General features: G+C 53.5%; 5 protein-coding genes across 5 annotated transcripts; 3 read left to right on the top strand and 2 right to left on the bottom strand.

The window, feature by feature from the left end:
- Positions 1–496: 496 nt before the first annotated feature.
- PV09_01364 (eukaryotic translation initiation factor 3 subunit L) lies at positions 497–2,056 on the top strand (the record flags this gene model as incomplete). Its single annotated transcript, XM_016354235.1, has 3 exons — positions 497–823; positions 884–1,921; positions 1,976–2,056. 3 exons carry the CDS (start codon positions 497–499, stop codon positions 2,054–2,056), a joined length of 1,446 nt encoding a protein of 481 aa, XP_016218330.1.
- A 720-nt stretch (positions 2,057–2,776) lies between these two features.
- Positions 2,777–3,696, top strand: PV09_01363 (uncharacterized protein; the record flags this gene model as incomplete). The annotated part of the gene is made up of 2 exons (XM_016354234.1): positions 2,777–3,085; positions 3,157–3,696. 2 exons carry the CDS (start codon positions 2,777–2,779, stop codon positions 3,694–3,696), a joined length of 849 nt encoding a protein of 282 aa, XP_016218329.1.
- Positions 3,697–4,498: 802 nt separating this feature from the next.
- Positions 4,499–7,025, bottom strand: PV09_01362 (uncharacterized protein). The gene is made up of 2 exons (XM_016354233.1): positions 6,702–7,025; positions 4,499–6,625 (listed from the first exon to the last, which is right to left on the bottom strand). The coding sequence occupies exons 1-2, from the start codon at positions 6,873–6,875 to the stop codon at positions 4,757–4,759; spliced, it is 2,043 nt and encodes a 680-aa protein (XP_016218328.1). The 5' UTR covers positions 6,876–7,025; the 3' UTR covers positions 4,499–4,756.
- A 347-nt stretch (positions 7,026–7,372) lies between these two features.
- On the top strand, positions 7,373–10,373 carry PV09_01361 (uncharacterized protein). The gene is made up of 2 exons (XM_016354232.1): positions 7,373–7,970; positions 8,063–10,373. The coding sequence occupies exons 1-2, from the start codon at positions 7,621–7,623 to the stop codon at positions 9,951–9,953; spliced, it is 2,241 nt and encodes a 746-aa protein (XP_016218327.1). The 5' UTR covers positions 7,373–7,620; the 3' UTR covers positions 9,954–10,373.
- Positions 9,764–11,701, bottom strand: PV09_01360 (uncharacterized protein). The gene has a single exon (XM_016354231.1). The coding sequence runs from the start codon at positions 11,640–11,642 to the stop codon at positions 10,332–10,334; it is 1,311 nt and encodes a 436-aa protein (XP_016218326.1). The 5' UTR covers positions 11,643–11,701; the 3' UTR covers positions 9,764–10,331.
- Positions 11,702–11,708: the final 7 nt, after the last annotated feature.

Genomic DNA, 11,708 nt, shown 5'->3' with positions numbered 1-11,708 from the left:
TGAAAATGGAGCACAAAATGTATGGCTTCCTAAGCAGGGCATTGTAGATGGACTGCCTCCTGAGGATATCTAGAATTACACATGCCGATTGTAGCAGTTCTCATCAAGATGCCCTTATGGTTGGATCTATGAAGCTGTAAATTGAAGTATGGAAATGGTAGGCTGTAAACTTGGTATCGGTAAAGATGTTTTATACTTTGCACGAAGTTGGAACATCCTCAGCGAAAAAGAAGACGGGGAGAATAACAACAACACCGAGGAACTTTTAGAAAATATTGCGAAATATATATATATAAGTCTCAGCATTTGCATGCAGAGTTCGCTAGCATTTTGACTGTTGGAGGAGGGAGGGAAGACAAGCCACACTTGAAAAGAGGCAAGCCACATGGTGGGGCAAGTCTAAGCGCACTCGCACGGAAAGTATACGCGAATACCAAAATCCACCGCTGGCACTCTTTGCGCATGTCCAATATTCAGATTTCCACCAACAACAACCATGAGTCTACGACAAGTGCCTGCGTACCAGCAGGGAAACGCGGAAGCGACACGTGCACTCGCTGACGAATCTGATGCCGAGGAGGAGGCCCTCGCTGACGACTACCGTGAGCAGGTGCAATATGATCAAGACGGGTTGGACGATTTGGACCGGACAAGCTCTCTTGGTCAGGGTGGACAGGATATACATGCACAGCTCGCGGCTGCAGCAACTCCTCTTGAATTCCAGGCCACTCTAGAAACCAAGTTCGCAAGCTACGACAATTACTGCAGTCTGTTCCACTACATCCTGAACTCAGACGGTCCAGTGGATCTGGAAGTTCCTTCGGTGAGTGAAATTTGGGGTTGTTGGATAGATTTTTCTTAATGGATCTAACTGGTACGGCAGTATTACTGGGCATGGGAGGTCATCGACGAGTTCATTTATCAGTTCAACAGTTTCTACACGTACCGACAACGAATCGCACTAAAGGGCGACAACGAGGAGGAAGCCCAAGTTTTGCGCGAGAACCCGCAAACATGGGCATGCTACAGCGTCTTGAACGTGCTTTACTCGCTTATTCAACGCTCGCAGATCAGCGAGCAGCTACAAGCCATCAAGAGGGGAGAAGACGCCTCCGCTGTTGCAGGAGAATATGGCAGCCGTCCACTGTATAGGATGTTGGGCTACTTCTCCATCCTGGGTCTGCTGCGTGTGCATTGCTTGCTTGGTGACTTCAGCCTTGCTCTTAAGACGATGGACGACATCGAGATGAACAAGAAGGCCATGTTCGCACGCGTCATGAATGCCCATTTTTCAACGTACTACTACATGGGCTTTTGCTACATGATGATGCGACGGTACGCCGATGCGATCCGCATGTTCAGCCACATCCTCGTGTACGTCTCACGGACAAAGAACTTCTCCAAGAACGCGCAGTACGACAACATCACAAAAAAGACGGACCAGATGTACGCGCTTATTGCAATCTGCGTTGCTTTTTACCCGACTAGACTGGATGACACCATCCATACTGCTTTGCGGGAGAAATATGGTGAGCAATTCAACAGAATGCAGCGGGGTGGACCAGAATCGCTTCCTCTCTTCGAGGAAATGTTTAGGAGTGCTTGTCCTAAGTTCATCTCGCCCACACCACCGGACTTCGATAACCCAGAGATTAACATCGACCCGATTGAGCATCATCTGGCTATCTTCATGGACGAGGTCAAGAACACTATGTGGTCACCTACGGTCAAGTCTTACCTCAAGCTATACACAACTATGGACCTGAAGAAGCTAGCTGGGTTCTTGGAGGTCGAGCCTGAGAAGCTAAGGAGTTGGTTGCTGGTGAACAAGCAGAGAAGCAGACAAGTCAGGTGGACGGAAGGTAGCCTGCTAAGCGGGGAGGTGGTCAACAGCAGTGATCTGGACTATGCGCTGGAAGGCGTAAGTGCAGAAATTCTGACACGAATATTGTTGTGTGACTAACGAACGATGCAGGACTTGATCCACGTGTCCGAGTCAAAGGTCGGCCGACGACTGGTCGATTGGTACCTGCGAAACCTTGCAAGAACATACTAGTACAAAGCGTGGTGCATACTCGCGTCGACGAATCCCATCGAAGAGAGGTCTGCAACGCCATCCAATACTGGGCCAGCATGACTTGGTGGGGTGACGAGGTCTCGGCGTATTGCTTCATTGATGCAAAATGGGATTTCCTTCAAGCCTTGGTGACAAGGCTGATGCGCATCGTGGGGGGCCCATGAGAGTACGAGGTGGGCAAAATTATATACAAGGCTCGAGATTATGTGTTATCTCGGAACACAAATGACGATGCGGGATTGGGACGTGTGTATGTGATGAATGAATGTGTCAGGGAACGGAGCTAGACAGCATGATTGTTATTTGCAAGCAAGCAAGGCAGCAATACCCCTGGGGAAAGGCCAATGTGTGACTCGTTCGCGCTGCCAGTGACGGGCCTGCCTTGACTGCGCGATGAAACATACATGTCGCCCATCTGCCACTGCGGAATTGCGATTTGTTACTCCGCTTGGATGCTCAAATCAAAACTTTCTCCTGAGCTAGGCTTTGTTCTGTGAGCTTCTCAATGCCCTTTGCTTCAGACCCCTTTTAATTTCCTTCTCATAACGAGAAGATCTACATTTTTGTGAGCAAATGACGTCGCGACCTGTGACCAGTCCCGCAACACCACACTTTCCTGTCTCCCAATCCCACATCCGGCCTTCCTTTCCGGCTGTCATACCACAACGCCCTCAACTGTTCTATTGTCGCGAAGGAGTCATGGCTCCGGACCTAAATTCCGTGCCGCCATCCCCTCGTAATGCGCAGCAGCAGCCACCACCGCAATCGGATTCCAGGCGGCCATCAGCACCACCTTCACGCCGCGCGTCGCAGATATATCCCATGAACCCCCCGCCACTGCCACTCGTCTCTCCCGGTGGAAGTATACCGGCGAGTGTACAGCAAGGACATGTTCCATTTCCGCCTCTGAGCCCGGGAATGGCAGAGACGGGCGTGCCAATGAGGCATCCGCGGCCGCTGACTGCGGCGGAGCTACACTTGGAATTGGAGAAGGAGCAAGAGGCTATTGTAAGCAACTCAGACACTGCATCCATCTGGCTGGCTCTTTAAAGAGAACGAAACGGCTGATTTGTGCACAGGTGAACAGGCTTACCCGCGAGCTGACTGCGCTGCGGGCACACAGCTCCTCGGTTGCAAGTACGACATCCATCTCGTCAAGTTCGACAAACCCACCGTTGCCGCACGATCCCTCCGATCCAACGCTCACCGGGCCAAACCACCCGGCACAGTCGCGAAGCAGACACCGCAGTTCGAGTTCCGTGTCCGCGTCCCAGCGACAAGCAAACTTCACGGCCATCGATCCAGCAGCATCCACACCCTCAGCCGCGTCTCGTGCACCCAGCATCAGCGCCACGGGCGGACCATTGATGCCTACGACGCCGCGGTACGAGGAAGTGCTCCTACATCGACAGGAACTGGAGGAGGCCAAGCGGGAGAATGAGAGGCTGCGACGGAGGGTGCGAGAGCTGGAGGCTCTCGTCAGGGGCAGGCGTGCGAGTAGTGTGAGCACGAGAGAGGGAGTCTCCGGCGCGAACACAAGCGAGAGGAGTGAGAGGAGTGTGAGCGTGAGGAGGCGACGACCGGAGGGGAGCGTCGAGGCAGGGAGTACGACTGGATGAGACGATTGCGACAGGTTTTATTTGCTTTTTTTCCCTTCAACAGATCTCTTCACTGTCTGCCCCATCATGGACGGCTGAGATTGCTTAAAGGCGTCCCGACTCTCGCGCCGGCGAACGACATCGCTGACGGACGAGAAAGGGAGGGGGCGCGCGCCTCCTCGTTGACAGCATGGCCGGCGCGAAAGAGGTGTCCCACAACCAAACCCCCTTGAACAAGAAAAGTTCCGACAGAGGAGGGGGAACCGATGAGCGAACGGCGATGCTTGGGAAGGACGTGTGGCCATGTGCCAGGTTGCATGCACCTCTGCTCGCCATGTCCGAGTATCGATACATATCTATCAGATCCCCACTACCGCCACCACCACTATCAACACCAGCAGATGCAGTTCCTATGTAGCATACGCAGTCGAGACAGAACTTTAAAATAGGCTACAGACTTATCTGAAAGGCAATCCTAAAGAGAAAAAGAAATTTTCTTTTTGTTCTCCACTGCAACAGGAAAAATACTCGCCTGCATGGCGTCCTGCATGTGAGCGGCGCGAATTTTTTTTTTTTTTTTTTTTTTTTGTGTGTGTGTGTGTGTGTGTGAGCCCGTTTTCCGTGCTCTAACAAACAGCGGGCGCTCATGATGTTCGAAAGCACGAAACAAAAGTGATCGGAATGGCTTCTCTGACGTGGTTTCGTTTCGCGCTCCAGAAATCGACGTGATCCATCATCGTCTTGTAGATGCTACCTTTGTTCCCCTTTTCATGGCCTGGAACATCACATCGCGTTCTACACTCGTCCGAGGCGAGGCAGAGTAGATCAAGGAATGAATGGAAAACACCAGCATCTATATAAAAAGTCTGGTTACTCTATGTACACTTATCCATACTGGCCTTCAAAAGCATCTCCCTACGCGCTGCCGATCAACTCCGATTCCAAATGCACGCGGCTGGATATATGTATGCTATGATGGAATTCGCGTGTCTTTCTGTGCAATCAAGCCAAGGAAAAGAATGAAAATAAGCATAGCTACTACAAATATCTTCGTAACATCGTTAACAGTCTGATGCGTACCTCACAAATCCATGTTTGCAGCTGCCCGAGGCTTGCTGCCGTCTCGAAAATCCCATTCCTTGCAGGTCCCAACCCAGGATCTCCGTACGCAGCGTGCAGACGTAGAACTTGGGCTAGGTGCGCTGGTCGTTGAAGTGGAAGTAGGGTCAGCGCAGATGAGACCGAACCACTTGTGGCTAGTGCAGCTGCTTCGTGACCGCGTCTCTGTAGGTTCCGAGGCAGAACTTGAGGGAAGAGGCTCATCAGTAGTAACTGTTACAGACGTGCTTGTCTTCGTCACTGTCTCCGTGACCGTTTCCGTCTTTGTTGAGACCGGATCGTTGCACCCAAACCAGCCAGGATCTTTGCACGTGCTCGTCGTGTGGCTCGTCGTGGTGGAAGGAATAGAAGATGTGGGGCTCGTCTGTGGCGGTTGCGTCATAGAGGCATCCGTGGACGAAGGGGCATCTTTGCACCCGAACCAGCCAGGCGTCAGACAGTGTGATGTAGTCGTAGTTGTAGTCCACTGCGTAGCCGTAGTTGTGGTCGAGGTGGTCGTGAAACTTGTGCTGAAATCAGACCTTGTAGAAACCTCACTTGTCGTAGTTTCGTCAAGGCATCCCCACCATCCAGGCGTCTTGCATGTCGACGTCCGGGTCGTTCGAGTCGAGGATGTTGAAGTAGTTGTGGTGCCGGGTTCTGAGTGGTTGCTCTCGAAGAATTCCCAGTTGAAGCAGTCCGTGCAGTTGACCATTGGTTCGCACTTGGCAGGCTTGTCATACTTGAGCAGGACGTCCTTTATGACGCTGACGATCTTGTGCGTTGTAGAGCTGCTTCTCCAGCCTAGATCGCCAACGGTGTCGTATATGCATGTCGCGCCTGTGTGACACCTGGACTGCATAGCATACCCCGCTATGGTACAGACAGATGAGAAAGTGTTGCAAGTGCCCATGAATATAGGATCTGCAGTGTGCCCAAAATGCCAACCACCAGTCGTGACGCTCTCTCCGTCAAATCCCAGTTGATATCCGGGCGGAGTGGGCAGACCTAGCCTTGCAGCTGGCATGGCCTCACCGGGTGCCTCAAAGGTCACAACCGGCAGCCCATAGGTTAGTCCCACAAGACTGCTCGTTGCACCTCCCAGTGAATGACCAGAGAGCCAGATGTCGGCGTTAGGGTACATGTGCGAGACATTACGATAGATCTCTTGGGCGGCGTAATAATACCTGTTCTTGTTCCGTAGTGCCTTGGTCACGCATGTCGAATTGCATTTGTATGCAGACGTCTGACAGTCGCACACCTGGTGCCAGGTGTATTGACCGCCCTGCCCGCAGCAACAACTGAAGAACAAGTTATCGTTTATCTTGTCGTTCGTGGTCGTTTCGGTGCCGTCAAACACGGCTGGGCTTGTGCCCTTAATCCCGATGATGACGGTTTCGTTCTGCGTGTCGGCAAAGATATGTCCTCTCAAACCATCATTGTCCCAGCCAAAGTCCTCTGTGTAATTGAAACCACCTCCTACTTCTTGCCACTCGCTATCACTGTCATCCAGAACATATGCATCGGCAGCGATGCGAGCCAAGGACAAAATAGTCTCCTTGTCCGTCACATTAGGACCCCATATCTCGTCGACTGTCCAAGCATCCAAACCCAAGGCGAGAGGTTTTCCATTTTCTCGTCCGGAGTCTAACAGGGCGTCGATACGCTCCTGCCGCCTGTCAGCGAGACGCTGGATGCTTTGCCGCTGTGGCTTGAGCCTCAGCTTCGGCGACAGTTCGCGAGAAACGTCGCCATCCGAGTCGATAGTGACGACAGCGTCTTTGGGTACGTCTAATCTGCGGTGCAAGTCCGGGTACTTGTGGGTGCCGTGGTGGAAGATATGACGCAGTGTCTGAGATGAGGTAAGAGCATGAAGTCAGCGTATGATGCCGCCGTCAAGCAAAGGGAAAACGCGCGACGAAGCTTACAAATTCAAGATCCGCAGCGGCGGACCGCCGTGAAGAAAGTGGTTCCTGTTGCCCACCGGGGAGAATGACGGGCTGAAGCAGTGCAGCTCCGGCGTCTGGCTGGGAGCCGGAGGCGGCAGCAGCCAGAGAGGGGAGAACGCACGTCGAGTACGACAGATAGTACGCTATGCGCATGTCTGCGACGTCGACGACGACAAGGGATGCAGGAGACGATTAGTCATGAGAGGGGAGAGACACAGCAAAAGGCGGAATGCGTGAGTGATGTCGGCGTTGGGCAGACCTGTGGTGACGAGTGCTCATGTGCTGCAGCGTCCAGGCACTGACTGGGGCACGACGAGCATGCAGGTCTGAACCTCTGCGTCATGCGGGCACGAGCGGCTTCAGCACCGGCAGCGTTGGGGCCTCCGACCGCGTCCGGAACCCTCTACGTGTAGGGGGCGTCGAGGGGGGGATCTGCGCCGGCGAGCGGCGGGGGGCCCACTACGCACCGCCCATTGGCCGGGCGGTGGCGGGCGGGTGCGCTAAGCCTTAGGGGGGTCCTACCTGGGCCCGTCCGCGTCATGCTGAGAACTTTACGGGCCAGACACTCGCGGCGTCTGGGCGCCTCCGGCCCTGTAGCGCGCGGCGAATCTGCTCATCTCTCTCTGCTGCTTCAGCGCCTTTCTCGGGCGCTGGCCTGTCCAGCCTGTGCGTGCCTCACAATCCATGTCCCTCTCGAGACACATCAACCGCATGATTATCACTGCTCCTCCAACGGCTGCGTCTCTTGCGTATACGTCTTACCTTTATTCCTGCTGCCTGGCTGCAGTTTCATTCTGTCAACACACTCCGTCCGGCTCACTCTCGTCTCGCATGCTATTACGAATGCATTCCTCCCAATGAGATAACACAAGGAGTGCCATCATTTCCAGCTCCGGCTATGTCCCTCGCTGCGGCCATGTCTACCATGCAAGCATCTCCCGATGCTCTGGCTTCGCGGCCAAAGGTTGCGTCCGCAATTTCTTTTAGCAGATTCGAAGCCTCGTCCTCATCCTCGCAGCCCACGAGTCTAGACACAAGCAGAGCTCGAGCATCCACGCTATCTGGTACGACCGCTGCTACAGGCAGTCCTATGGTTTCTTCTCCACAAAGTGCACTACCCTCGGCAGTAGATGGAGGGGAGGACGGCGATGACATATTTGCTAGCAAGGACGACGTCTTGAGTCCGACTGTGCGAACGCAGGAGAGCTTCGAAGAGCTTCCCATCGAGATACGAAGTCTCACGGAGAGGTACATGCCCATCCGGTTCAGCACCTCTTCAACATGCATATCATATCTTGATCTGGGACACGTGTATACTAATGCTCTTACTGCGTACTTAGATTCCTGAAGGACCTTACAGCCCCGGTGCATTCCCAACCCGTTACCGTCGACACGCTCTCCGACCTCTTCCAGGAGTTCTACACCAAAGTCGAATCCCACATCGCCGCACATATAGCTACCCTGTCCCTGAAGATCGGGCGCGAACGCTCCCCTGCACCTTCTCGCTCTAATACGAAGAGTGCTGGTGCAGGCACCGCAACACCAACGCGTAAAGTCAGCGCCGAACAGCAGATGCTCACGGCATCGGAAGTGACCGACCGTAAGAAAGCACGACGACAATTAGAGTTGAAAAAGACAGCGTGGGAAGAAACGGTGGAACGCACTGTTGTGGAGAAGGTGTACTCGCGAATCTACCGGCATAGGTCCACGGATGACGAGGAGCGTGATCACAAGCTGCGTTCGCGCATCGCCGCTCTCTCACTCGTTGGAATAGGTCTCAAGGAGCTGCTTTCTGGCGCCAACGAGATTCCAGACGACATGCGGCAGAAAACGGTGGAGGAGCAGGACCGCATTCGCAACCTTCTCGCCGGCGCAAGGCAGAACATCCAGAATATGGACACCGAGAGGAGCCCGCTCGGAAAGCTGCAACACCTTGCGTTGGCGCACAAGTCCATCGTCGAGACTCTGTCGCAACTCTTCCCCAGCACATCCTCTGCTGACGAGATCCTGCCCACCCTTATATACGCGCTCATGACCATGGAGCCGGCATCCGTGAACGTTGTTAGCAATTTGAAATTCATACAGCGGTTCAGAGCAGCCAGTAAGGTTGATGGAGAGGCGGCTTATTGCCTCGTTAACCTCGAGGCTGCGACCGCCTTTTTGGAGACAGTTGATCTAGCGTCGCTGAGGGCGAGTGAAGCACCGAGTGGGCCGTCAGTCAGCAAGAACGTTGCAACAAACAGGCCTGTGACGCCGCGAATAAACTCTGCGCCAATGGATCTAGGTGTGGAACCCGCGAGTGATCCAGCGGCTAGTGGGAGCAGTAGCCCAGGAACCAAGCCTCCTCCGTCCCCAACAAGCAAGCAGTCAAGACGATTGAGTAACCTCATTTCAAATTCGACGAATCGTTTCAACGAAGCAAGTGATTCCTTTAGAGGCGCGGTGTTAGACGGTGCAGATACGGCGTTTGATACTATACAGAACACACTCAACAGCAGTTTCAACCTGCTCTTCGGCCGACTACGTGAGCATCAGGCACAAAGCGGCAACGACGCTGTTTCACAGGATGTTTTACCCAAGACATTAGAAGACGCTCGAAAATTGGTTAGTACACCCCCACAGGGAGCGGAGGAAGAGGGCGATGCGTCCAGCATCGTCACCAGCAGCACAATCCCTGACGGTGAGGATCCACTTTCTAAGCCTGTCGCTCCCAGCAATGAGCGCGTATCAGAACTGTTTGGTGGAAGACGGCAGATGCGGGATAGGAGCGTAGATAGTCACCATTCAGGAAGCAGCGCTGGCAAGCGCGTCGCTTTTGATGGATCGTCCTCCGCCTCGCAGACAGTCCCAAACAACACACCAGCATCATCGAGCAATGCCGCTATAGAAGGCATGCGGAACTTTGGCAACACGATCAATCCACTCAATCAGCTGTCCCGCATGGGTGGGCTCTTCGGTCGCAGCGGCAGCATCGCGACGCCGCCTGCGTCTACACCTCCGACCGTCATCGAGAAACCGCTTCTGGGCTCCGGATTAGCCAACAGGAGCAGAAGTTCCTCAGATGCAAAAGCCCTTTCCGCCGTGCAAGAGCTGAAGAAGATGGCGCCACCAAGTAAGAAATTCATCGAGTGCAAGGACGTGCGGGACCTAAGGGTCGGAGAGCTGGAGGAGTTGTTGAAGGAGTATCAACGGATCGTGAGGGATGTTGGAAAGATCATCGCATCCGTTTAACCTCGACCTAATCCTTTTTGGCGAACTTTTGATCGGCGTGCTATTATTCCATGTTCTGGCGTCTGGGTGTGGTTTTGAATATGAACAACGGCGCGAAAACTGAGCGGCTGCATGGTTTGGTCGTTGAACAAAAAGCATCGGTTGTACGTAGACGAGCAAGAGCTTGAAAACGGTCTGGACTCGGGTGGGCGTTGTCTCTGTCGGGAGGTCTTTGTCTTCGAAACACGGGTGTTTGCAGTGTGCTAAGAATGAATTGCTGCACTCGTTTCGGTTATGCTTTCAATTCGCGGTGTTCTAATTGTGTATCACACGAGACGGAGATGTGGTCTGTCTCCTCATATGTAGGAAAGTCTTGCAAGCGCTTTCTCACACTCGCCATCACCCAATCATCCCACTAAGATCAATAACTTCCAGCCTGGGGGCTTCTCCGCCCCTCGGCGCCTGTGGAGTTTTTATTCTTCTTCTCTTTTCCATCCCAGCTTTACTTGGGAACGTTGGGAACATGTCCTTGTTTTTCGGTCGCGGATCCTCCACGAACCACGGATGCTCCAGTATCTCCGCCGCATCCGGCCGGCGGTTCGGATTCAAGGCAAGCATCTCCTCCAGCAATCTCGCGCCCGAACTCGACAGCTCCGGGAATGTGCTGCGAATCTTCGACGAGGGCTTGTCCGAGACGGGACGCGGCAATTTGAGGCCGCGCGCGTTGGGGAGGGAGCGAAAGCGCGGCCAGGACTCCGCCGTGGGTACGCCGCAGAGCGCGAAGATCTTGGCCAGCTCGTCGACTTCGTTTTTGCCCTGCAGGATCGGTTCGTTCTTCAAGAGCTCCCCGAATATGCAGCCTAGACTCCATATGTCGATCGCCTGGTCATATTTCTCCGCCCCCAGAAGTAGCTCCGGGGCTCGGTACCACAACGTGACGACGAGTTGCGTCAGTCCAGGCGGCGCGGGATCCCCGTAATACCTTGCCATGCCGAAATCAGCCAGCTTGATCTCTCCCCTGTTGTTGAGGAGAATATTGGACGTTTTGAGATCGCGGTGCAAGATCCAATTGGTGTGCAGGTAATCCACCGCGGACGTGATCTGCTGCATCAATGTCTTCACTTCAGACAGCATAAAGGGCTCGGCCATGTTCTCTTGCAACGTCTTCAGATCGTGTTCAAGAAACTCCATGACGAGGTACACGTCGGTGAGTGCATCTCCGGTCACGACCTCGAGTAGCTTCACAATGTGCTTGTGCCGCGCTTGCTGCAAAGTTTGGATCTCTCGCAGCGCGGTGATAGGAAATCCTTCGTACAGGTTGTCCATTTTCAGACGCTTGAGCGCTACAATTTCATTCGTCGTCTTATCTTGCGCTCGTGACACCCATCCATATGAGCCTTCTTCGATCGAGTTCAGCGTTTCGAACTCATTGAAGTGCCTGCAAGGCCCCCATGACGGCATTGGGAAGCGATATTGTGACCTTGAGTCGTCATCGGTGCTGATCTCGGCATCCGCTTGTTCACCTATCTTTTGTCTTTTGGCCGGTCTAAGGCCTTCTGTCGCTCGAGCTTTTTCCTCTTCCTCCTTTCGTCGAAGCTCTGCTTCTTCTTTGAGCTTCTGTTGCTTAAGCGCCTTCTTCCTAGCTTTTTCTTCCTTCTCTTTCTGTCTGAGAGCTTTTTCTTCTTCTTCGTCGGCCCATCTCGAATTCATATTTGCTCAATGTGATCAAACTTATTCACATTCGTGAATTGGAGATATTCTGAGGTTTTGGTTACA

This window comes from Verruconis gallopava, assembly GCF_000836295.1.
Source record: "Verruconis gallopava strain CBS 43764 unplaced genomic scaffold supercont1.3, whole genome shotgun sequence".
Classification (NCBI taxonomy): Eukaryota; Fungi; Ascomycota; class Dothideomycetes; order Venturiales; family Sympoventuriaceae; genus Verruconis; species Verruconis gallopava.
The sequence above is the reverse complement of the archived record's forward strand: the minus strand, read 5'-3'. Positions and strand labels throughout refer to the sequence as shown.